Source organism: Neovison vison, chromosome 1 (assembly GCF_020171115.1).
Source record: "Neovison vison isolate M4711 chromosome 1, ASM_NN_V1, whole genome shotgun sequence".
Taxonomy (NCBI): domain Eukaryota; kingdom Metazoa; phylum Chordata; class Mammalia; order Carnivora; family Mustelidae; genus Neogale; species Neogale vison.
Window position 1 is genome coordinate 133,698,962 of NC_058091.1, and position 25,927 is coordinate 133,724,888.

Sequence of the window (25,927 nt, forward strand, 5' to 3'; positions counted from 1 at the left end):
TATACCATCCCACGTGAGACCCTAGATTTCAGAATCTCAGGGAGCCAGCTTTCCATTTGCTGTAAAATGCCAGGAAGAACTGAATCTGGTAACAAGGCACAGATCTTGAGGCAGCATCATTGTCCTATGTTCGTTCTATAAAATGGGGATATTTCCACGTTCTAGACAGCCCCAACATTGGCAGTTTTGTGGATGTCGATAATGTACCTTTTCTCAAAGGAGGAATTCTCCAGAACAAATGCTTTCTCCACTTAACACTGATGCTTCATGGATTGAGTCATTCAAGCCTCACAGAAATCCTCTGACTGAAGGGCACCCAGGTGGTGCAGTCAGTTAAGCATCTAACTCTTGGTTTTGGCTCAGGTCATGATCACAGAGTCCTGGAATGGAACCTCACGTCAGGGTCCCGCACTCAGCGGAGTCTGCTTGGGATTCTTTGCCCCTTCCCCCACTCTTGCGTGTTTCTCTTTCTCTTTATTAACACATAATGTATTATTTGCTTCAGGGGTACAGGTCTGTGAATCATCAGTCTTACACAATTCACAGCACTCACCATAGCACATACCCTCCCCAATGTCCATGACCCAGCCACCCTAACCCTACCCCTCAACCCCCAGCAACCCTCAGTTTTTCTCTCTCTCTTAAATAACTAAATCTTTTTTTAAGAAAAGGTAATCCTCTGAGGGGGGTAGATATTATCACCTTCAATTTGCAGGTGCAGAAACTGAGACTCCAGAAGGTAAAATGACTTAATTTCTAGGTTTGGGGATGCCTGGGTGGCTCAGTCAGGGAAGCATCTGCCTTTGGCTCCAGACTTGATCCCAGGGTCCTGGAATGGAGCCCTGCATGGGGTTCCCTGCTCAGCCGGAAGCCTGCTTCTCCCACTCCCGCTCCCCCTGTTTGTGTTCCCTCTCTCACTGTCAAATAAATAAATAAAGTCTATAAGAAAAACCCTAAAACTCTAGGTTTGTGTGATCTCTGCTTCATTGTCAGTCTAATCCTCCAGGCTGCCCTGCAGAAGTTCCCACAGCTTAAGCAGTGCCTATAATGGAAACATGACTCTGGGGGAAAAAAAGAGAGAGAGAGAGAGAAACCCAAAAACAGACTCTTAACTCCTCTTAACTCTAGAGAGCAAACTGATGGTTCCTAGGGGGGCGGGGGATGGTGGAATGGGTGAAGGGGATTAAGTGGGCACTGGTCCTGATGAGCCCTGAGTAACAGATGGAATTGTTGAATCGCTACATTGTGTCCTTGAAGCTAATACAATGCTGGACACAAACTACACTGGAATTAAAATTTAAAACGTTAAAATTTTTTAAAAAAGAAGAAAACATGACTCTGATCTAAAAATGTTTAAAGATCTCAGTGAGTTTTGGGTTTTTTTTAAAGATTTTATTCATTAATTTGACAGAGAGAGATCAAAAGTAGGCAGAGAGGCAGGCAGAGAGAGAAGAGGAAGCAGGCTCTCTGCAGAGCAGAGATCCCAATGCGGGGCTCAATCCCAGGATCTTGGGATCATGCCCTGAGCCGAAGGCAGCGGCTTTAAGCCACTGAGCCACCCAGGTGCCCCTCTCGGTGAGTTTTTAACCTTTTATTTTAAAACTCATTTCAAAATTGTTATACTTAGAGGAATAGCATAGAGTTCTACCCTTCATGCCCACATCCCCCAACCCATAACACGTGACCACATTTGCCTTCACCTTATCTTAGTCTTCCTCTCTCTTTTATAAATTTTTCCTACGTCATTTGTCAATTCCTCCTTGCTGGTTCAAACAGGCTTCCTAACCACAGAGATACTTTCCTATATGACTAGCACCACCATCTAAGGACACATTACTGCCCACAGACCCTATTCCAGTCTTACTCGTTGTACTAAAAACTTCCTTCGTAAATTAGGATCTGCTTAACCATCTCAAGCTGCACTCAGCTACCATCCATCTTTCATCCCCTTGGTTTGGAACCATTTCTCATCTGTCTGTGTTCTCCCAGCTCTTATCTTTTTTGAAGAGTACCGTGTGGGTGTTTCCTTGTGATTAGATTCAAGTTCTGCGTTCTGGGCAAAGATACCAGAGATAAGATGCCGAGCCCGGGAAACCCTGCACCGTGTATTTCTTCTAGTAGCGGTGACTTTTGTCCCTGGGGTCAGGTAGTACCTGCCAATTGCTCCACTGTAAAGCTAATCAGTACAATTTTATATTTATTACTAAGTCATTAATGAGTATTTTGTGTGGAGACAGTTTGAGGCTTTTTAGATATACTGTTCTCCATCAAATGTTCACTCCCGGGTTCTACTGTCCACCGATGGTTCTTGCCTGGCTCAGTTATTACCATGTGGTTGCCAAATTGTGATTTTTTTTCTAACACCCTCCTTTTATGTTTATTAGTTGACAATCATCTATAAGGCTGAGCCTTCTCTTCTTCCCAGGTGTTTGTTTATTTATACCCCTGTGGACACGGATTCCCATTTTACTCAGTGGGTTACAATCCATTACAATTTTTACTGATTTTGCTGCTGAAATTGCCTCAGACTCAGCCAGTGGGGCCCCTTTCACGGTGGCTCTTGAATCCCTTCAACGGCCCCCATTATTCTTTGAGCACTGCCTTCCTTGTACTTAACCTGCCTCCTATCTAGGAATCAGCCATTTTCTTCAAGGAACCTTGGTTCCATTTCATGGAGAATGATATTTAGAAACCAAGGCCTGGGCACTCAACAGCGATATTACTTCTATGCCTTCTCAGGGCTTAGATCTAGAAAAAATACATATACATATGTGTACACATAATGTCTGTATGTACCCATGACACACACACACGTGTGCGTTCTCAAACACACAGTCCAAGTCACTCGCACATTCACACACATGCCCATCTATATCTTAGCTTTTCAAATAGATATTAAAACCACAAGTGCACACTGATATCTCCATCAACATAGGGTTGATTCCCTCCACTTCTTTCCCTAGCAGTGAGGGACCCAGCCCCCGTTCACTTCCCTGGATTCACTTACGTGCTTGATTCCACTCTGTGAATCCAGTCCTCCCCTTCACCATGCTCAGCTGAAATCCTGCTCCCAGGATCCACCTTCCACGAGCTGTAGCTTTGGCTCACGGGAAGAGAGAAGGAGTTCCGAATGACTTTTGATATTGTCATGAATGTATTTGTATTGGAAGACAGGTAAATATGTAAATGTATAAAATACAAAGTTAGACTCCAGCTCTACCTGACTTCATGAACTTGGGTTATCTGTTGGGCCCCTCTGATCCTACTTGCTCATCTGTAAAATGGGGATTATAGGTCTTACTTTACAGTGTTGCTGTGAGCATTAACAATGTCCTGCCTGAACTAGTGACCCAATACTTGGTACCTGATAAGTATTATCTCAATGTTATCTTTTATTACTGGTGAATGAGTCAGAGCCTCAGCAGGAAACAGAGTGCTTAAACTAGGCTAATCAAGGGGCACCTGGGAGGCTCCATTGCTTAAGCCTCTTCCTTTGGCTCAGGTCATGATCTCAGGGTCCTGGGATGGAGCCCCGCATCCGGTTTTCCACTCAGAGGGAAGCCTACTTCCCCCCACCCCTGCCTGACTCTCTGCCTACTTGTGATCTCTGTCAAACAAATAAATAAGATTTTTTTTTAAAAAAATTAGGCTAATCATGGGGCGCCTGGGTGACTCAGTGGGTTGAACCTCAGACTCTTGATTTTGGCTCAGGTCATCATCTCAGGTCATGAGACTGACCCCGCATTGGGCTCCATGCTCAGCACAGAGTCTGCTTAAGATTCTCTTTCCCTCTTCCTCTGCCCCTCCCCATCCCATGCATGCATATGTTCTCTCACGCTCTCTCTCTCAAATAAATAAATAAAATTTTTAAAAAGGCTAATCAAGAAAGATTTACCAAGAGGACTGTTTTTGAAGGTGTGGGTAGAGTGGAGGGAAACCTTTATTAAAGAGTATGGTAATACCCAGGGCCGGTAATAGTGGAACTATTATTACCATTTTGAGATCTGAAAGAAGGAGTGGTTGGCCCTTCTCAAAGGGTCCCTATGAGAACAACTTTGGTCAAAGGAGGCAGCTCCTGTGATGTGACTGACAAGAAAGGAGCTGCCTCCTTTGAACAAAGCAAACACCTTGAGCCTTCTCTTGTGCCCCCGCTGGCAAACCCAACCAGAGTCAGAGCTGCCTGATACACTCCCTATTAGTCAGCCCTCCTGCAGGGTGGAGACCAGAGGGAGGGATCTGGGGCACCTGGGTGGCTCAGTGGTTTGAGCCTCTGCCTTCGGCTCGGGTCATGATCTCAGGGTCCTGGGATCGAGCCCCGAGTCGGGCTCTCTGCTCAGCGGGGAGCCTGCTTCCCCCTCTCTCTCTGCCTGCCTCTCTGCCTACTTGTGATCTCTCTCTATCAAATAAATAAATAAATAAATATTTAAAAGGGCCAGACAAAGGGATGCCTGGCTAGCTCAGTGAGTAGAGCACCTGACTCTTGATCTCAGGCCTGTGAGTTCAAGCTCCATCTTGGGCATAGGGATCACTTAAAAATAAAATCTTTATTTATTTATTTTTAAATTACTATTATTATTTTTTAAGTAGGCTCCATGCCCAGTATGGGGTCCAATGCAAAGCTTGAACTCACAACCCCAAGATCAAGACCAGAGCTGAGATCAAGAGTCAGACATCCAGTCAACCGAGCCACCTAGGCACCCCAAAAATAAAATCTTTAAAAATAAAAAATAAAAAGGCCGAATGGAAGTTATTCAGCTTCATTTTTCAAGGTTGGGGGCAGGGGTGTGTTTTGGTCACACTGGTCACTGATTCTGATGGAATTCTTACAGTAGTGTATCAAACCCCCTTCAAATATATCAGTCATGAGGATGGCCTCAGACCTAGTCTTCCTGAGAATCAATGCTTAACAAAAAAGAACCTTAGCAGAAATCACCAGGACAGCAAGTATCTGTGGATGGGGAAGGGCTGGGAATCCAGGAAGCAGGAGGCAAGGTCTGTGCCCTTGGCGTCCCCAAGTCAGATCAGAACAGAGGAAGAAGTACTTTGGGCATGGGGAATTGTTTTCTGCAGAAAGAGAAGAGAGAGGAATGGTGCACGGGGCCTCTGTTGCTCCAGACGATTACCAAGCACCTGGTAATGGGTTCAAGAGCCGGACCTCAGGAACCTAGTTCAGCCTGTACCAGGAATTCCCTAGATCCTTTCTGCTTGTGACCATTCAGAACATACAGAAATGTGGCCACCTGAAGAGGAAAGGGAGAGGTGGAGTTTGGAAATCAATCATAATCTGAGCCATGAGGAAAAGATTTGTCCTGACAGTTTTTCTGAGCTGTAGAAAAAAAAAGACGCTGGAAGGAAAGGAAAAGAAATTTCATAGTGTTTCTGTCTTAGGTGCTTTCTGAACACCGATGACTGATTGAACTTGAAACAGAAAAAAGAAATGCTGGAGAGAAGGAGTGCCTGTGTCTCATTGGAAGTGAAGCCAGACCCCCTTTCCTTCTCATGGTCTCACCATGGAGCCCATCTGGGTTCTGTGCCATTCCTGGGCCTGCCTGATGGGGCGCAGGATGGCACGGTGACTCCCATTCCAGTCCCAGGTCACGCTGAGTAACCCTGGGCTGGGAGGTCCTGGAGTCTCAATGCCTCATTGAGCAGACAGGGGTGATCGCCTCAGATGCCAGCTATCAGCTTTGTCATTCACACCTGCTGCTTGTCCGTGTGGCACCTTCTCCAACCACATCAGCTCCTGGTGACAAGTGCCATAAGGGCAAGCACTCAGCTCTGTGCTGATGAGCACAGAGGGTTTTTGAATGTTTGACCTCCTGTTCTGTTTTCTCTTGACTCCTTTTCTTCTGAACATTACTCACTGGCAGGCAAGAGAGGTGGCCGGTTGGGTTGTGGCCCAAGGTGGCTTGGTGTCAGGAACCAGATTGGAGTCTCCCTTAGCAGTCTGATGGTTTGAGGAAGAAGTAAGTGCACTCTTGAATGTGTCTGCAGAGTATTTGATCACTCTGGATAAAATCCCGTAAATATTAGTCATTCCAGGACGCCTGATCTTTACTTACCTAGAAAACTCACCTAGCAGAGTTTTTCCAGGAGAAGGATCATGACTCATTTCATTCATTCATTCTTCATTCGTTCATTTGTTTTTGGTGAAGAATTGCATAACATGGGAAAATGCACAGATCAAGAATGTTCACCCAATGAACATACCCAAATAACAACCATCAAGACAAAGAACATGACCCATCTCCCCATCACTACCCCGATGTCTAAGACCATAATGTCTTTTTTATGTCTAATTTATGTCTAATTTATTTATGTGTAATTTATGTCTAATTTATGTCTAAGATCATAAATTACTTTTACCTGTTTTTGTCCTTTATATACATGGAAATAAACAGCGTGTACTCTTTTTCTGTCTGGCTTTTTTTTGCTCAGTTTTGTATCTGTAAGATTCGCTTTTTGCATCGCAAGCAGTTACATTTTTTCACTCCCATCATGGTGTAGAGAGAAGGAGGTGTGGGAGGTGAGGAGGGATGATTTCCCCTCCCCTCACCCCTACCAGGAACATTTAGAGATATCTGAAAATACTTTTGGTAGTCACAATTCACAGTTGGGAGCAAGGGATGCTGCCGGCATGGCACTTAGTGGGTCGAGGCCAGAGAGGCTGCTGGACATCCTACAATGCACAGGGCAGCCCTCACAATAGGCATATTCAACCCCAAATACCAGTAATGCCAAGGTTGAGGGAAGCTGATGGGCATTTGGGCGTGTTGTGAATATGGCAGCAGTGAATACTGAGCTATATGTCCTTTGATAAACATGGATGCCTTTCTGTTGAGTAAATCCCCGGGAATGGCATTACTGGGTCAAGGTACCTGCCTGTGTTCACCCTTGGGAGACTCCGCATGGTTCCCAGAGTTGTGTCCCTTCACACTTTGACCAGCTACACATGAGGTCCAGGTCGTCTCACATCTGCCCCCAATAATTGTGTATTTTTTGCTTCTTTTCCTCTTTTTTGAGGTTGTTTTTTAATTTTTATTTATTTTTAAAAAGATTTTATTTACTTATTTTAGAGAGAGAGAGAGAGCCTGAGAGCAGGGAGAAGAACGAGGGGGAGAGGGACAAGCAGACTCCACGCTAAGCGTAGAACCAGACGTGGGGTAGGATTTTGTGACCTGAGAATGCGACTTGAACCTTGTACCATAAGCAGGAATCTGATGCTTAATCAACTGTTTTTTTGAAAAACATTTATTTATTTAATTTTAAAAATAAACTTATAATGTATTTTTATCCCCAGGGGTACAGGTCTGTGAATCGCCAGGTTTACACATTTCACAGCACTCATCATAGCACATACCCTCCCCAATGTCCATATCCCCACCACCCTCTCCCGTACCCTCTCCCTCCAGCAACCTTCTGTCTGTTTTTTGAGATTGAGTCTTTTATGGTTTGTCTCCCTCCCAATACCATCTTCGTTCATTTTTTCTAATCCACCCCCAAACCCCCAACATTGCATCTCCACTTCCTCGTATCAGGGAGATCATATGACAGTTGTCTTTCTCCCATTGACTTATTTCGCTAAGCATAATACCCTCTAGTTCCATCCATGTCATCGCAAATGGCAAGATTTCATTTCTTTTGATGGCTGCATAGTATTTCATTGTGTATATATACCACATCTTCTTTATCCATTCATCTATTGATGGACATCTAGGTTCTTTCCATAGTTTAGCTATTGTGGACATTGCTGCTATAAACATTTGGGTGCACGTGCCCCTTCGGAGCACCACATTTGTATCTTTAGGATATATACCCAGTAGTGCAATTGCTGGGTCATAGGGTAGCTCTATTTTCAGTTTTTTGAGGAACCTCCACACCGTTTTCCAGAGTGGTTGCACCATCTTGCATTCCCACCAACAGTGTAGGAGGGTTCCCCTCTCTCCACATCCTCTCCAGTATCTGTCATTTCTTGACTTGTTAATTTTAGCCTTTCTGACTAGTGTGAGGTGGTATCTCATTGTGGTTTTGATTTGTATTTCACTGATGCCGCGTGATGTGGAGCAATTTTTCATGTGTCTGTTGGCCATCTGGATGTCCTCTTTGCAGAAATGTCTGTTCATGTCCTCTGCCCATTTCTTGATTGGATTATTTGTTCTTTGGGTGTTGAGTTTGCTAAGCTCTTTATAGATTTTGGAAACTAGCCCTTTATCTGATATGTTGTTTGTAAATATCTTCTCCCATTCTGTCAGTTGTCTTTTGGTTTTGTTAACTGTTTCCTTTGCTGTGCAAAAGCTTTTGATCTTGATGAAATCCTAATAGTTTACTTTTACTCTTGCTTCTGTTGTCTTTGGTGATGTTCCTAGGAAGAATTTGCTGTGATTGAGGTCAAAGAGGTTGCTGCCTGTGTTCTCCTCAAGGATTTTGATGGATTCCTTTCTCACATTGAGGTCCTTCATCCATTTTGAGTCTATTTTTATGTGGTATAAGGAAATAGTCCAATTTCATTTTTCTGCATGTGGTTGTCCAATTTTCCCAGCACCATTTGTTGAAGAGCTGTCTTTTTTCCATTGGACATTCCTTCCTGCTTTGTCAAAGATTAGTTGACCATAGAGTTGAGGGTTTATTTCTGGGCTCTCTATTCTGTTCCATTGATCTATGTGTCTGTTTTTGTGCCAGTACCATACTGTGTTGATGATGTCAGCTTTGCAATAGAGCCTGAAGTCTGGAATTGTGATGCCACCAACTTTGGCTTTCTTTTTCAATATTTCTTTGGCTATTCGAGGTCTTTTCTAGTTCCATATAAATTTTAGGATTGTTTGTTCTATTTCTTGAAAAAAAAATGGATGGGAATTGCATTAAATGTGTAGATTGCTTTAGGTAGCATAGACATTTTCACAATATTTGTTCTTCCAATCCATGAGCATGGAACATTTTCCCATTTCTTTGTGTCTTCCTCAATTTCTTTCATGAGTACTTTATAGTTTTCTGAGTATAGATTCTTTGCCTCTTTGGTTAGGTTTATTCCTAGGTATCTTGTGGTTTGGGGTGCAATTATAAATGGGACTGACTCCTTAATTTCTCTTTCTTCTGTCTTGTTGTTAGTGTAAAGAAATGCAACTGATTTCTGTGCATTGACTTTATATCCTGACACTTTACTGAATTCCTGAACAAGTTCTAGCAGTTTTGAAGTGGAGCCTTTTGGGTTTTCCACATATAGTATCATTATCATCTGCAAAGAGTGATAGTTTGACTTCTTCTTTGCCGATTTGGATGCCTTTAATTTCTTTTTGTTGTCTGATTGCTGAGGCTAGGACTTCTAGTACTATGTTGAACAGCAGCAGTGATAACGGATATCCTTGCTGTGTTCCTGACCTTAGCGGAAAAGCTTTCAGTTTTTCTCCATTGAGAATGATATTTGCAGTGGGTTTTTCATAGATGGCTTTGATAATATTGAGGTATATGCCCTCTATCCCTACACTTTGAAGAGTTTTGATCAGGAAGGGATGCTGCACTTTGTCAAATGCTTTTTCAGCATCTATTGAGAGTATCATATGGTTCTTGTTCTTTCTTTCATTAATGTATTGCATCACATTGATTGATTTGCAGATGTTGAACCAAACTTGCAGCCCTGGAATAAATCTCACTTGGTCGTGGTGAATAATCCTTTTAATGTACTATTGGATCCTATTGGCCAGTATATTGGTGAGAATTTTCACATCTGTGTTCATCAAGGATATTGGTCTGTAATTCTCTTTTTTGATGGGATCCTTGTCTGGTTTTGGGATCAAGGTGATGCTGGCCTTATAAACTGAGTTTGGAAGTTCTCCTTCCATTTCTATTTTTTGGAACAGTTTCAGGAGAATAGGAATTAATTCTTCTTTAAATGTTTGGTAGAATTCCCCTGGGAAGCCATCTGGCCCTGGACTTTTGTTTGTTTGGAGATTTTTGATGACTGTTTCAATCTCCTTACTGGTTATGGGTCTGTTCAGGTTTTCTATTTCTTCCTGGTTCAGTTGTGGTAGTTTATATGTCTCTAGAAATGTATCTATTTCTTCCAGAATTTGTTGGCGTAGAGTTGCTCATAATATGATCTTATAATTGTTTGTATTTCTTTGGTGTTGGTTGTGATCTCTCCTCTTTCATTCATGATTTTATTTATTTGGGTCCTTTCTCTTTTCTTTTTGGTAAGTCTGGCCAGGGGTTTGTCAATCTTATGAATTCTTTCAAAGAACCAGCTCCTAGTTTCATTGATTTGTTCTATTTTTTTTTTTTTTTTTTTTTTTTTTTTTTTTTTTTTTTTTAGTTTCTATTCCATTGATTTCTGCTCTGATCTTTAGGATTTCTCTTCTCCTGCTGGTTTTAGGCTTTCTTTGTTGTTCTTTCTCCAGCTCCTTTAGGTGTAGGGTTAGGTTGTGTATTTGAGACCTTTCTTGTTTCTTGAGAAAGGCTGTACTGCTACACATTTTCCTCTCAGAACTGCCTTTGTTGGGTCCCACGGATTTTGAACCATTGTATTTTCATTATCACTTGTTTCCATGAATTTTTTTAATTCTTCTTTAATTTCCCGGTTGACCCATTCACTTTTTAGAAGGATGCTGGTTAGTCTCCATGTATTTGGGTTCTTTCCAAATTTCTTCCTGTGATTGAGTTCTGGCTTCAGAGCATTGTGGTCTGAAAATGCAGGGAATGATCCCAATCTTTTGATACCAGTTGAGACCTGATTTATGACCCAGGCTGTGGTCTATTCTGGAGAATGTTCCATGTGCACTAGTGAAGAATGTATATTCTGTTGCTTTGGGATGGAATTTTGAATATATCTGTGATGTCTATCTGGTCCAGTGTGTCATTTAAGGCCTTTATTTCCTTGTTGATCTTTTGCTTATATGATCTGTCCATTTCAGTGAGGGGAGTGTTAAAGTCCCCTGCTATTATTGTATTATTGTTGATATATTTCTTTGATTTTGTTATTAATTAGTTTATATAGTTGGCTGCTCCCATGTTAGGGGCATAGATATTTAAAATTGTTATGTCTTCTTGTTGGACAGACCCTTTGAGTATGATATAGTGTCCTTCCTCATCTCCTATTATAGTCTTTGGCTAAAATCTAATTGACCTGATATAAGGATTGCCACCCCAGCTTTCTTCTGATGTCCATTAGCATGGTACATTGTTTTCCACCCCCTCACTTTAAGTCTGGAGGTGTCTTCAGGTCTAAAATGAGTTTCTTGTAGGCAGCATATTGATGGGTTTTGTTTTTTTATCCATTCAGATACCCTGTGTCTTTTGATTGGGGCATTTAGCCCATTAACATTCAGGGTAACTATTGAGAGATATGAATTTAGTGCCATTATATTGTTTGTAAGGTGACTGTTACTGTATATTGTCTCTGTTTCTTTCTGATCTGCTATTTTTAAGGTCTCTCTTTGCTTAGAGGACCCCTTTCAATATTTCCTGTAGAGCTGGTTTGGTGTTTGCAAATTTTTTCTGTTTTTGTTTGTCCTGGAAGCTTTTTATCTCTCCTTCTATTTTCAGTGATAGCCTAGCTGGATATAGTATTCTTGGCTGCATGTTTTTCTCATTTAGTGCTCTGAATATATCATGTCAGTTCTTTCTGGCCTGCCAGGTCTCTGTGGATAGGTCTGTTGCCAATCTAATATTTTTACCCTTGTACGTTGCAGACTTCTTTTCCCGGGCTGCTTTCAGGATTTTCTCTTTGTCGCTAAGACTTGTAAATTTTACTATCAGGTGACCAGGTGTGGACCCATTTTTATTGATTTTGAGGGGCGTTCTTAGCATCTTCTGGATTTTGATGTTTGTTCCCTTTGCCAAATTAGGGAAATTTTCTACAATAATTCTCTCCAGTATACCTTCTTCTCCCCCCTCTCTTTCTTCTTCTTCTGGAATCCCAATTATTCTAATTTTGTGTCACTTATCTCTCAAATTCTCTCCTCATGGTCCAGTGTTTGTCTCTCTTTTGCTCAGCTTCTTTATTCTCTGTCATTTGGTCTTCTATGTCACTAATTCTTTCTTCTGTCTCATTTATCCTAGCAGTAAGAGCTTCCATTTTTTATTGCACCTCATTAATAGCTTTTTTATTTCAATTTGGTTAGATTTTAGTTCTTTTATTTCTCCAGAAAGGGCTTTTATTTCTCCAGAGAGGGTTTGTCTAATATCTTCTATGCCTTTTTCGAGCCCGGCTAGAACCTTGAGAATCGTCATTCAGAACTCTAGATCTGTCATATTACCAATGTCCATATTGATTAGGTCCCCAGAGGTACTGCCTCTTGTTCTTTTTTTTTGTGTGTGTGAGATGAGTTTTTCTGCCTTGTCATTTTGTCCAGATAAGATTTCCTTTCTCCTCCTCTGGAATTCCGCTGTTCTCCTTGGTGAGTGAAGTTGGTCTTGGCTGGGTTTCTTGCTGATCTTCTGGGGGAGGGGCCTGTTGTAGTGATTCTCAAGTGTCTTTGCCCCAGGTGGAATTGCACCGCCCTTACCAGGGACCGGGCTAAGTCATCTGCTCGGGTTTGCTTTTGGGAGCTTTTGTTCCCTGAGCACTTTCCCTAGAGCTCCGGAGGGCGGGAATGAAGATGGCGGCCGCCCAGTCTCCAGCCTGGAGGAGCCGAGAGCTCGGGGTCCAGCTCCTCAGTGCGCCCTCAGAGAAAAACACCTAACCGCCCCATTCTCTCTGGCCTCTGGTAGCGTTTGGAGGAAAGTGCTCAATCACTTGCACTTGGAGAAAAGTGCCTGGTCGCTTCCATCTCTGTGGCCTCTGGCTGCGCTCCGAGCTCACGCAGACTGCGACCGGTTCAAGGTAACCCCAAGCAGAGAGCTCACTCCTCGGCTTTGTTGCTGTAGCCAGCTTCCGCGCTCTAATACCTGCGAGCTCTGAGACACTCAGACACCCCCAGTCCTTCTGTGACCCCGTGGAACCTGGGGTTACATTGACCCTGCGTGGGCTCCCCCCACCTCCCGTTTAGCCTCTGGAGCGATGTCCCTCCATGGAGCAGACTTTTAAAAGTCCTGATTTTGTGCTCCATTGCTTGGCCGCTTGCTGGGAGCCGGCCTCTCCCGCCGCGGTCTATCTTCCCGTCACTTTGGATTCACTTCTCCGCAGGTTCTACGTTTCAGAAAGTGATCGATTTTCTGTTTCTAGAATTGTTGCTCCTCTTCTCTTCAATTTCCCATTGGATTTGTAGGTGTTCGCAATGGTTAGATAAGCTATCTAGCTGATCTCCTGCTACCTGGTGTCGTCTCAGCCGGCTACTTTTGACTGTCTTTTTTTAAAACTCTCTCCTATACCCTGCCTCTAAGTCAATTTATGGCATATCAGATACCCAAAACATCAGTGTTTGTCATTAAATAATCCTGTTCCATATTTTTCAGGAGACTGGGATTATGCACAGGTGTGCTTGCTGTATACAGTAAGTTAGAGAAGGCATTTGTGGCAAAACCCTGGCAACTAGGCCTTCTCTCCCCTCCCCCCTTTTTTAGAGAGGGAGGTAGGGTGGGGACAAAGAAAGAGAGAGAATCTCAAGCAGACTCCCTGTTGAGCAGGGACAGAAGGAGCCTGAGGCAGGGCCCTATCTCGTGACTCGGAGACTGTGAGCTGAGCTGAAATCAAGAGTCAGCCACTTAACTGACTGAGCCGCCCAGGTGCCCCTGGACTTTTCTCAGTTAAATACCTATATTAACACTTTTCTGTATGTCCATTTTCTTCCATTCTTCCTGAGGTTGCTGATAGGTTTCCATAGTAAATTTTACAGGGATCGGATTATCCACCATTTGAGTTCATGTTTATTAAGTATTTTCAAATTGTGCAATCATTGTTTTGGTTTTTTTTTTATGGTAAAATGGTTAGTCACAGAAAAATAGGTCAGGTAGAGTCATTGGGGAAAAACAAAATCAAACAATTTTGTTATCTGTTCTATTGGTTCTCAGACAGTTGGTCCCAAGAGCTTTTTAGAAACCCAGATTGTGGGCGTCTGGGTGGCTCAGAGGGTTAAGCCTCTGTCTTCGGCTCAGGTCACAATCTCAGGGTCCTGGGATTGAGCCCTGCATTAGGCTCTCTGGTCATCAGGGAACCTGCTTCCTCCTCTCTCTCTGCCTGACTCTCTGCCTACCTGTGATCTCTCTCTCTGTGTCAAATAAATAAATAAATAAATATTTTTAAAAAAAAGAAAGAAAAAGAAACACAGATTGTTGGGGCTCCTGGGTGACTCAGTCAGTTCAGCATCCAACTCTCCGTTTCAGGTCAGGTTGTGATCTCAGGGTTATGAGATCAAGCCCTGCATCAGGCTCCACACTCAGTGCAGGGTCTGCTTGAGTTTTCTCTCTTCCCTCTACCCTTCCCCACCTCTCTCAAATTAATAAATCAATCTTTAAAAAAGAAAAGAAAAGAAATGCAGATTATTAAGTTTCACCTGAAACTTATTGACCACTTGGGATGGGGGCCCTACAACCTGTATTTTCACAGCCCTGCCAGGGGACTGGATACTTCACAGAAGTTTGCATACTCTTGATCAGGACCATCCTTCTCCCCAAGCCCCAGACACACCTAGTCTGGCTGAATACTTTTAGAAACAAAGGTTTTGGTTCTTCCAGGGTTAGAAATTCACTTCCACACGTAAATTCAGTGATAAGTTTCCTCTTGGAATGTTTATTTGCTGTGATTTATTTGGGTAATTTCATTTTCTAAGCCTCCAAATTTCAGGCTCTTGCTATTTCCAATTGGTGTATTTATGCTACCAGAACATTGCAACCTATCTGCGCATGCTTGGGCATTTGCCTATTTGAATATGTATATGCTATCTTTTGCAAGTATTTCCATAGCCTCCCTTAACACCCAGGAAGCATTTCCATGATACCTTTGCTCCATCAAAATCAGATGCAGAGCCGTTCAGCGTACACCACCACGATATGGTATAGCATGACTGTCCTCTGGACTTGCTCTCTAGGTCTTAAAATTCTACATATTAAACTTCTTCCCTCCGCTGAGAGAAGAGTTTGAAATAATGCTTTGGCTTCCATGATCTAGACAACAACTTCTTCTGTTGCTAATTAGATGAATGGTATAGAAAGCAAAATGATTGGGTCTCAGGAGAAGGTGCATTTTTCCCCAGAGAGCCCCATCAGAGGACTCTTCAGTTATCAGAGTTGTTTCAGTTGAAGATGTGTTTTGGAAATGTCTTCTTTCTTTAACATCGTGATCATTATCATGAAAGAGAAAACCAAAAACCTCCATTTACAAATTATCTGGCCACCAGAACAGAATTATGTAGTTGGCTGTCTGAAGTGAATTGGATTGTCACCATTCTCTACTTCCCTGTGAATTACCCTTAGCTCAAGGGGAAAACATAATTCCCTAGGTGTTATAATTAAGAATAAATCCCTGAGTCATTTGGCCTGCTTCAATAACAAAGAAAACCACACAAAAATGACCTTCCAAAGAACAGCCATCAGTGAGCCCAAGAAATGATAACATCTCACCTCATTCACTCAAATTTTTCTGCCATGGGACTTAGGCTCTCAATGTCACTTTGATAAACTTGATCAGACCCTGTCCTTGTGGGGCCCTTTCTGCTATTATTTAACATTTCAAATGTTGTATGCCTGCTCAAGCCTGTGTCCCCTCAATTTCTTTCCCAACCAAAGGACAGCAGTTAATTGAGAATGGAAAAACCAGTCCCAGAACAATTATGAAACCATAATGAAGTTTGCATAAGTACATGCAATTAAACAAAGAAAAGGTGTGTGAGGAAGTGCAAGAGAGTTCAAGCCTGATATAGTATGTTCATGGTTAGGTCTCTGCAGGTGTGTGCTGAAACAGAAGAGCAAAAAAAAAGGAATACTGGACCAGGAAAGTCACAAATCATGGAGGGTTCTCCTAGCCTCTGCTATTCTAATACACAAATTAGAACAAAGGGAAACTATAGATTTTAACACTCCTTTTTTCATTGCTGAAAACTGTACTTTTCAAATACCAGATGATCCTGGACCCATTCAACGAGCATTGAATGCAGCGTGTGCCAGATGGCCCACCTTCCAGAACACAAGGGAAGGCTGTTTGAGTTGCTGGATGATGGTAGGAACAGAGGAAAAATGTCCCTGGCTCTCCTACAGCTCACCTTCTAACCTTGACTGGTACTCTGAGGTCATGGTTCCGCTGATAGGAGGGTTTTTAATCTGCTGCTATGCCGGAGAAACTCCAGATTCACAACTCTGCCAGGGAAATTTCTCCACATTGGGCTTTCTTGTTCTTCTGTTCTTGCTTGCTCTTGAAGTCTCTCCAGTTGGAGCCCCTTCTCCATGTTCTGAGGGGCAGAATCCAACCACTGGAAGCCCTTTCTCACCATTCCAGTTCCTAGGGAACTTTTCCCCTCTAAGCTCCCATCGCATTTATTGGATATCCTCTTGTTTGGAACCGATCCACAGTCTTCTGTTTTTTGCTGGTCGTGTATTTTCAGCTGTATGTATTTCGAATCCTAGTGAAGATGGAATTTCCTAAAGGACAGGGGCCATTCCTCACACTTCCTGGATTCCGTCACTGCTGCTTAGCGGATTCACCATACAAATACTGAATTATCACTCATTTTAGCTAAAAGAGACTACAGAGAACATCTTTTTTAAAGATGAAGCAAGTAGGGAGCCAAAGACCACATACATGGTTGAAGTTAGAAAAGGGACTAGGATCCAGTGTCCTGATTTTGCACCATGCCCTGTTAGTAATATTGTGAGGGTTAATAGACACCCCCCCCTTTTTTTTAAAGATCCTTTATTCATTTGACAGAGAGAGAAAGAGAGTGAGTGAGAGCATGAGCAGAAGGGAGGGTCAGAGAGGGAGGGAGAAGCAGACTCCCTGCTGAGAAGGGAACCAGGCTCTGGGCTGGATCCCAGTGTCCTGGGATCATGACCTGAACCAAGGTTTGACGCTGGGCCAACTGAGCCACCCAGGCACCGCTGGACAACCATTTTGACACACAAGTGAAAACACATTTTGCATGGTTTCTCACAGAAACTTGATTGAAAGTTGTGGGTTTTTTAATGTCATTTAATCTAACTGATCAATCATTCTGGCCAGACTCTTAATCATAGGAAAGAAACTGAGGGTTGTTAGAGGGGAAGGGGGCAGTGGGATGGGGTATCTGGGTGATGGGCATTAAGGAGGGCATGTGATGTAATGAGCACTGGGTGTTCTAGAAGACTGATGAATCAATCACAGGCCTGGACCTCTGAAACCATTAATATAATAGATGTTAATTAATTAGAAAAAAAATAAAATCAGTCTGATGAGTTTGATTGTCAAAATAAAAGATACCAGTTGCTCTGTTCTCAATTCCAATTAAGAGTGCAATTACCTATGCTTAACTGGAACATGGGGGATGTAGACTCCCCTCATTCATTCATTCATTCATTCAACCCATACAAACAGGTAAAAAAATAGTATAAATATGGTAACATACATATTTCTACATTACAAGGTTGACTAAGTGGAAAAGTAAGTCTAGACTTCCTGCTAATTCTCAGCCCATGAATTCCTTAGTGACCCGGAACTTTAAATCCTTCTCTTACCTATATTCTTATAAGGAAAAACTCAAAAGGTGCAGCAGCTGATGTTGTGAGTATTTACATGACAAAAGCCTCATTAAAGCCTCAGGGTTGCTTCTAAAACATGGTTAATGAGTACATAAATAATGAATTTATTTTTATTATTATTATCAGTGGATGCAATATACTGACGTATCCTTCCTCACTGTGACTTATTTTGCTCTTGTTCCTCCCTCAGCTGGCACGGGTTGCCTGGGAGCGCTCCCCCACCTAACGATGTCCTTGGTCAACCTCCTTTGCGGCAAGATGGAGGCCCAGTCTTTCTGCACAGTCTTTTACGACAGTCTGGTGCGCCACGATTTCTGTCGTGCTGCAGCCCCCTTCAGCGCTGTCCTCTCTGGGTCCTCCGCCATCTTGTCTTTTCACGCGGAAAGCCTAATGGTGCTGAGGTGTCGGGGCATCTTCTTTCGTCCCCAGGATGCTTTCTTAATTTCATGGAGATTCTGAGTCTTCTGTCATTTCCAAGAGAGGATACGCTCTTCATGTGGGAGCTGTGTTCTAAGATAGCCCCAGAGCTGGAAGAATGCTTTACCAATGGACAAAAAATTAAAACTGGAGGGAATGAAGGGCAAGTGTTGAAGGCGGCCGCAGGGGAGGGGAAACCCGTCTCGCCTGATTAATTGGCTAGTTGGGGAATAATTGCTTCCAAAGTGAGCGAGCACCAGCCTCAGTTGCCAGGCCTACAGGTGCCAGCCCGGTCCTTGCCTGCTGTCAGAGGCGGAGAGGGAAGGGAAGGCTGAGCAGTTGAGCCTCGGCAGCAGAAAAACACGTGGGGTCCGTTCTGGGTTAGCGGGTTTTGTGGCCCGTAGGAAGGACAGGTAGCAAGTACAGCCTTTCTCTGCTTCCACACGCAGTTTCTTAAAAAGTTCTCCTTGAGTTTGTTTGTTTGTTTGTTTGTTTTGGTTTGTTGAATACCAGAACCTGGGGATGGGGAAAGTTAGCTAGCTCAAGGACAGCCGAAAGGACAGTGGGAAAACAGCTGTATTTTCAACACACAAACAATGCCATTGGGAGTAATAGATTGAATACAGAAACATTAGGATAGCTCCTAGATTGGCTGGTGTGTATGTCTTAATATAAGGGCATTTTAATGTCTGTCCCCAAGCCTGTGTGGATCTGAACCCCTGTGTTAATGGCGGGTTGGAAACAATAATGTAAACAGCTTCTGGTGGCCTAATTAGGTTAACCCTGAACACTTCCCGGCTACAAATATGTTAATATTCATTCTAAGCCAAAAGGCTTTGCCAAACTAGATTCTGGAATGACTCTGTTTTGAAATAAAATACACAATAACCTAATACTTAAAGGTAATATTTGGAAAAAGAGAAGCTTGGGGTTGACTTTCCATGATATGCACTTGGCTGTCGTTTTCTTTGCTTTATCCTGTGGAAGACGCTAAGAATTAGATTTATCTGTTTTTACCCACATAATGGCTACATTTTTTTTTCTTCTACTTTGCTTAAAAATCTGAAGATGGGCTCCACATGGAGTGTACTTGTGGCAGGTCTTAAAGAATGAAGAGGATTTAGTGAAGGGGAGAGGAAGAGAAGGTACGAGTTGGAAGGGCGAAAAGTAGGAACAATGAAAACTAGCAGAAAGAAAAGCTACAGAGGGCCTGGCTGGCTAGGTCAGTGGAGCGTGGGACAGCGGATCTGGGGGGCTGGGGGGATCTGCTAGTTCGAGCCCCATGTTGGGCATAAAGTTTGCTTAAACAATATACTGTGCTCAAAAGGTCCATCACTTGGAGCACAGTGCCTTGGACAGTGGAAGGCTCACATTGATTTTCCTATCCTTGCCAAAGCAGGAAATCAGCATATTGTCATCTTAATTCCATTAATAGCAGGGTAGAGACTTTTCAAAAGGAGGGAGAGAAAACCCGTTGAAGGACATTATTTCTTCATGGGGTGAGTGGGAGCTCAGTCTGTGCTTTGAGTTGATTCCATAGGGCGGAGGGTGTGAGGTTGACATTCAGAGCATGAGGAAAAATGGGAAAAACTGTTGACCTGACAGTTTAGAAGTCATTGTAAATAGGGGTGCCTGGGTGGCTCAGTGGGTTAAAGCCTCTGCTTTCGGCTCAGGTCATGTTCTGAAGGTCCTGGGATGGAGCCCCGCATCAGGCTCTCTGCTTGGCGGGGAGCCTGCTTCCTCCTCTCTCTCTGCCTGCCTCTCTGTCTACTTGTGATCTCTGTCTGTCAAATAGATAAATAAAATCTTTTTAAAAAAAAGTCATCTTAAATAAAATACATTAATCTATATTTTTTTAAAAAAAAGCAGCTGGCAGAAAAGTGAGGGGTTGAAGATGAGAAGCTCCGAAGTCAAAGGGCTTGATACCCTTTACAGGTGGGGGGGAAACATGGTTCCTTTCCTAGAAGTTCTCTAAGTATTGATGATGTTCTCTTGGTGTTTAAGACCTGTGTGCTCCCCCTTCCCTCAATCTGAACATCACTTGTGGCCAGAACTCAAGTTTTTTCCAGGGAAACTTTAAATCCTTACATAAATCAGGGGATGTAGCTTGGGACTAGCTCATGTGACCCTAGCATTCTGTGACAAGCACCTTCATAGATGCCATAAAGTGAAGAGAGGAGCTCACGCCTGATCTCAAAGTCACAGGGAGCCTGCGTTGTCAGGTCCCCTAGGACTGGGTGCCCTGTAATCTCTTGTTTTTGTAAAGGCTAGGGCGGGGCGGAAAGCATTACAAAGGAGCCTGGATGGATGCTGTTGTTTTGTTCTTTTAGATCTTATCTCTTCAGTCCCTTTTGTCATTAGAGCATGTTTTTCATGAAAGTATTTGAGCATGGAGGCTGCATTACATGCTGTGGATTATACTGGAAGAGCAGAGGAGCCAGGTGATAGCCAGGGGCAGCCAGAGGGGATCGCGCCGCAGCCCAGCAATGACTAGCAGGAAACAGCACGCCTGCCAGAATGCATTATTTCAACTTTGGCTTTCAGGGCGCTAATTCCCTGAATGGCAATAACAAGGGGGCGGGAGGGAGAAACACGTGGGAACGGAAAGAAAAGATATTTGAGAAGCTAAATCTGAGGGGGAAAGGAGTTGCCGGAGTTTTTGGGGCGAGCAGATGCAGGCAGGGAGGCAGAGGAGGGGAAAAGGCTGGGCTTCGGGAACCTGCTGCTGGGCTTTAGACAAAGGCGGTTTGAGAAGCAGAGAACGAGGCGGGACCAGTTGCTAATATCAGCACGGGGACGGAGCCAGCCAGCTGGACTCCCGGCATGAAACGGACTCAATTCCCAGCGTCTCCTTTGGGCTGGGAATGACTGGAGTATGTACCAAACTAAGAACTCAGAGGAAAAAGTAAGTTTGGGTAAGGACTTCCAGATTCTGTCCGTCTTTGCAATCTTGCTCCCCCTGTGAGGCATGCCTCCGATGCGTTACCTCTTTATAGTTTCTGTTTCTTGCGTGATCATTTTTATTGTGTTCTACGTGTTCAGTTTTGGGGGAGAGCAAAGCTTCCAGAGACCGAATAATTCAGACACTTTGATTCTGACTCAGGTTTGCACATCCTTCATCAAAGGCAAAACGCCTTTCCTGTGGAGAAACAAACTGATAATGTACGAGATGTCTTCTTGCAAGGACTACCTGATCCAAAGCCACTACATCACGGCCCCTTTATCTAAGGAAGAAGCTGAATTTCCTTTGGCATATATTATGGTCATCCATCACCATTTCAATACCTTTGCAAGGCTCTTCAGAGCTATTTACATGCCCCAAAATGTCTACTGCGTTCATGTGGATGAAAAGGCCACCATTGAATTCAAAGATTCAGTAGAGCAATTACTGAGCTGCTTCCCAAATGCTTTCCTGGCCTCCAAGATGGAGCCGGTTGTCTATGGGGGGATCTCCAGGCTCCAGGCTGACCTGAACTGCCTCAAAGACCTCGCGGCATCCAAGGTGCCCTGGAAGTATGCCATTAACACGTGTGGGCAAGACTTCCCCCTGAAGACCAACAAGGAGATCGTTCGGTATCTGAAAGGCTTTAAAGGGAAAAACATCACCCCGGGGGTGCTGCCCCCAGCTCACGCCATTGGACGGACTAAGTTCGTCCACCGGGAGCACCTGGGCAAAGAACTTTCCTATGTGATCAGAACCACGGCGCTCAAGCCCCCTCCTCCCCATAACCTCACCATTTACTTTGGCTCTGCCTATGTCGCTCTGTCAAGAGAATTCACCGACTTTGTCCTCCGTGACCCGCGGGCTGTTGACTTGCTCCACTGGTCCAAAGACACTTTCAGCCCCGATGAGCATTTCTGGGTGACGCTGAATCGGATCCCAGGTATGTGTGTTTCCATGTTTCTCGTGCCGGCAGCGTGTTGTACTTGGAAAGGCTTCTCAAGAGCCGGCTCCTTTTTTGTACACGTAGAAGATGAAAAGTGAAATCCATAGCTCTCCCTCTAATCTTTCCCATGTGCAGAACCATGGCCTAGCATGGTCCAGTAAGACCTTTCCGGGCTATGTCATGTGCTTTTGTGTTCATTTTAGTAAACTTTTACTGCGATAGGCATTCCTGTTCTCGGACCGCCGTGGTGTTCTTGCTTTCCTCCAGATTTGTCAGACTCATTCTTAACCTGGAGTCCTTTGCCTCAGCCATTCTCCTTCCTACCCCCAGACCTGCACAGGCTCCTGGTCAGCCGGATGTCACAGCTCCCAGAGGCTGAGTTGACCTCCCCATCCTGTTTTTCTTTCAAAGGAATTTGGAATAATATATATATATATATATTTTTTTAATTTGGAATGATCATATTTACTTATTTGCATGGGTTTGTTCTTGGCTTTCTCTGTATCATTAGCTCCATGATGCTGGGGTCATTTTCTATCTTGTTAACTGCAGCATTGAAAATGCTTAGAACACACAGTAAATGGTCAATAAATTTGATAAATGATTGTGTGATGAAATGACTGAATGAATGACCCAGCATAAGGCTTTACACCATAGTTGCCTCTTTTAGACCCAGTGAGTTGAGCAGTATTTGGACTCACGCATAGACTATATCACATGTGTAGAGTTTTTTTGTTTTGTTTTGTTTTTTAACATTTTACTTCAGATCAATAATGAGATTCTAGGAGTAGCTCCTTCTTCTCTCATCAAAACATTTCTACCTTTACTAATGGACCAGGTCAATTATTTTTAAAAACTACATAAACCATGATTGGATTTCTTCTGAAGGAAATCGCATGCTTTGGACTCAATGAAAAATACAAAATGGATCTCTGATGAACTCAACAGCATTATTATAGCAAGAGAAAAGCAATCATTGTTCTGGTTTTGGGGGACTGCCAACTTGGAAACACTGGTAGGTGCTCTCAGGCTGCAGGGCAGGGCCTGCTGGGCGATAAACATGCCAGCATTCTCTGGAAAATACCGTGTTTGGTCTCTGAATCCCAGGGCGACTGGCCTGGTGAATAAGGTTTGCTCTTGTACTGGGAGCTCGGGCTCTCCTGACCTCCCTCTCAGTCTGGCCCCCATCTTTTCATCTCTTGTCTGCTGTTCAATCATTGGCATATAATTTGGGAGCATTAGATATGTCGAGGCTGATTTTCACAAATAAATATGTCTTCTCACTATTCCCTTTTGATTTATGAAAAGTTGGTACTACATATGGCGTTCCCTACATATGGTTTGAGATGAGGGCATTTCATTCGCTTAACAAAAGCCGGAATCATAACTTTTTAAAGAAGAAAAACGTGCATTTGGGCTGGTGTTAAATGTCCATGGTTACTGTGGCAGGTGTACAATCAGTCTTTTCAATGTCAAATCAATAGAAGAAAACCAAGGGAACTAAGAATCTTTCACTCCCCCCCCCACTTTTTTTCTTCTTCTCTTTGGTCCCCTTCTCCTTCTCCTTTCCAGCCATAGTCAAATAGACAAGATGGGAGACCAAGGTGGTTATGCAGATAAGCCCAGGAGAGGAAACCATTTTTGCTATAGATTTGTGGTGTGGTACGCTCTCTAGCTTCCGCCCTCTTGGAGTGACTGTATCACTCCATGTAAATCACATAACCTCTTGGAACCTCAAATCTCCCCAACTACCAAATGAGGGCCCAGATAAGAAGACCCCCTTTGGTTCTACCTGTGCCTTTCCTCGCAGAAAACACAATGCCCAGCACCCCATAAACACCCGGCACGTGACTGTGAGGAATTTGTAGGAAGGTGGAAGTGCTGGTGAGTCTGGATTCTTGGTTGCCCATTAGCCTTGGCGAATGCACTGCATTTCCTTCGGAGGCAAGAGCTCCACCCCGAGCATCCTTCATGGAGAAAGTCGAGCGCAGCCCGGGATCAGTAATCCTTCAGGTCTGATTCTGCAAGGGACGTGTTTCAGGATAACATGACGTCTCCTGGAGGCTTTGCCTCCTTCCTTTCTTAGATGCTGGATGGCATCCTGGTTCAGGGAGAAAGCAGAAGGATATCCTGCTTGTAGGTGGGGTCTTCCTGAATTACAAGTTATTTAAAAAAAAAATCCAAATCACCAAATACTCTGGCCGATGTTTGATGTCTCCATCTTCAAAGGCAATGTAAAATCCAGTCACACAGTCAATTAACTCCCAGGTTTTAAGAGCGAGCATTCCTTGTGACTTAAGCTTTAGTGTGTGGATCTGGTTCTTTGTTATCAGACAACTTGCAATGATAGCGGCTCTTTCTGTTTTCAATGTCACGTGCAAAGAGGAATCATCCTTAAGCAAGTACTTACCATCAATTTTGCAAAACGTGCAAGTACAGATAGTGTCGTTCCTTTCCTCGCTCAGAAGTTCCTTCCTTTCTTCCCCCTACCATCCTAAATTAAAGTTCTTGGCTTTAGAAAGAAAGTTCTTTGGCGTTAGAAAGACGGTGCAAGGGTGCCCCAGTTTCCCCAAATCACCCATCAAAGTAATAGGACCAAGAAAATGACTAATTCCCTCTAATGAGGTGACATCAGAAAACTAAGTGAAAATCGTTTGAAGTTGGTGAGATTCAATGGAAAGTATGTTCACAGAGGTAGCCCCAAATTACATAGCTTCATGGCTTTTTTTTTTCCCCCATGTTCTCTTTCTAGTGAGAAAATGATTTCTCTCTTGGTTTTCAACGCTTCGGCGTTTCCATTCTGCATTAGAATTAGAAATGGTATCGAAACGGGCCTGAAAGAGTCCCTTGGGGAAAGAGGTCCCAGTCTCGAATCCTTCAGGGGAGGCCCGGCAGAGGGGCTTTCGTTCCACTCTGTGCGGCTCCTTTACAGAGAGACTGTCTAGACTTCTCCCTTCTGGCCACATTCCCAAAGGAAACCCTCCAGGACCACAGATTTCAACACTTCTCTGACAGACACTGCAAAACACCAGGTTCTGGTCATTCTTATAGCACTGTCTTTGGCCTACCTGCCCCAGGGTGGAAAGCCAGAGGTCATTTAGATTTTTGCTTTAAATCTAGTGAAATTGATTAAGATCTGCAGAAACAGCTGCTGTGCCTGTTTTTTGCAAGTCCATTCCTGTGGCTGAATTTTCTTCTTCTTCTTCTTCTTCTTTTTTTTTTTAAAGATTTTATTTATTTATCTGATAGAGATCACAAGTAGGCAGAGGTAGGCAAAGAGAGAGAGGGAAGCAGGCTCCCCACCGAACAGAGAGCCCGATGAGGGGCTCCATGCCAGGACCCCGAGACCACACCAGAGCCGAAGGCAAAGGCCCAACCCACTGAGCCACCCAGGCACCCTGAATTGTATTCTGTTCCTGCTTCAGGAGTGGTCCATCTCCAATGGAAAGGCAAAGCTGTTACTTTTTTTTCCCCCAGCTACTTTTTTTTTTTTACTCCCCCACCGACTGTGTAAGTTTGTTCTTTTGAATTTTTGCTCTTGCATGACTCTGACCTTTCTCATGCCATGAGGTTTTTCTTCCATAAGAATGTTTTCATTTGCCTCTCTTCCTTTTTTCCATTTTGTATACATTTTTTTTTCTCAGAGCCCCTTCTTCAAATAAATTATCTCAACCTCAGAAGTGACCACATGATCACATTTCCGCATTTTTCAAATCTAAAAATAGCGTGTTTCCTACTTCGATTTATTTTGCTTCTTTAACTTCGAGTTGTATTTATATGTGCGCATTCTTTGGGAGTGTGCTCTGACTCCTGAAGTGGTAAATGGCAGAAACACAACTCAGAGTTGCTGAAATAGAAACCAGAACCCACTGGGTCACAGAATGGAGATGCTCAAAGGGCTTCAAATAAAGCTGGATTGAGAGTGGAAACATATATTCAGGACTCCTTGCCAGATGGTCTCTGGGGGTAAAAAACTTTTCGTGTTTGCCCAGAGCTAAATGGAGGTCCTAGGTATGGGACTCTCAGTG

At 43.5% G+C, this 25,927-nt stretch overlaps 1 protein-coding gene across 4 annotated transcripts in view; it reads left to right on the plus strand.

Moving 5' to 3' along the window:
- GCNT2 (glucosaminyl (N-acetyl) transferase 2 (I blood group)) overlaps positions 1-25,927 on the plus strand; it is a 95,785-nt gene that overhangs the window by 13,766 nt on the left and 56,092 nt on the right. The window contains exons 1-2 of one of the 4 annotated variants that reach the window (XM_044258794.1): positions 20,310-20,917; positions 21,116-21,896. The exons of 1 other annotated variant lie outside the window; for it this stretch is intronic. In XM_044258794.1, the coding sequence (XP_044114729.1) occupies positions 20,888-20,917; positions 21,116-21,896 (811 nt within the window). In that variant the 5' untranslated portion in view covers positions 20,310-20,887. Of the gene's footprint in view, positions 1-20,309; positions 21,897-25,927 lie in introns of those variants that run through there. 2 more of the 4 variants (XM_044258804.1, XM_044258786.1) reach the window with 2 other exon arrangements.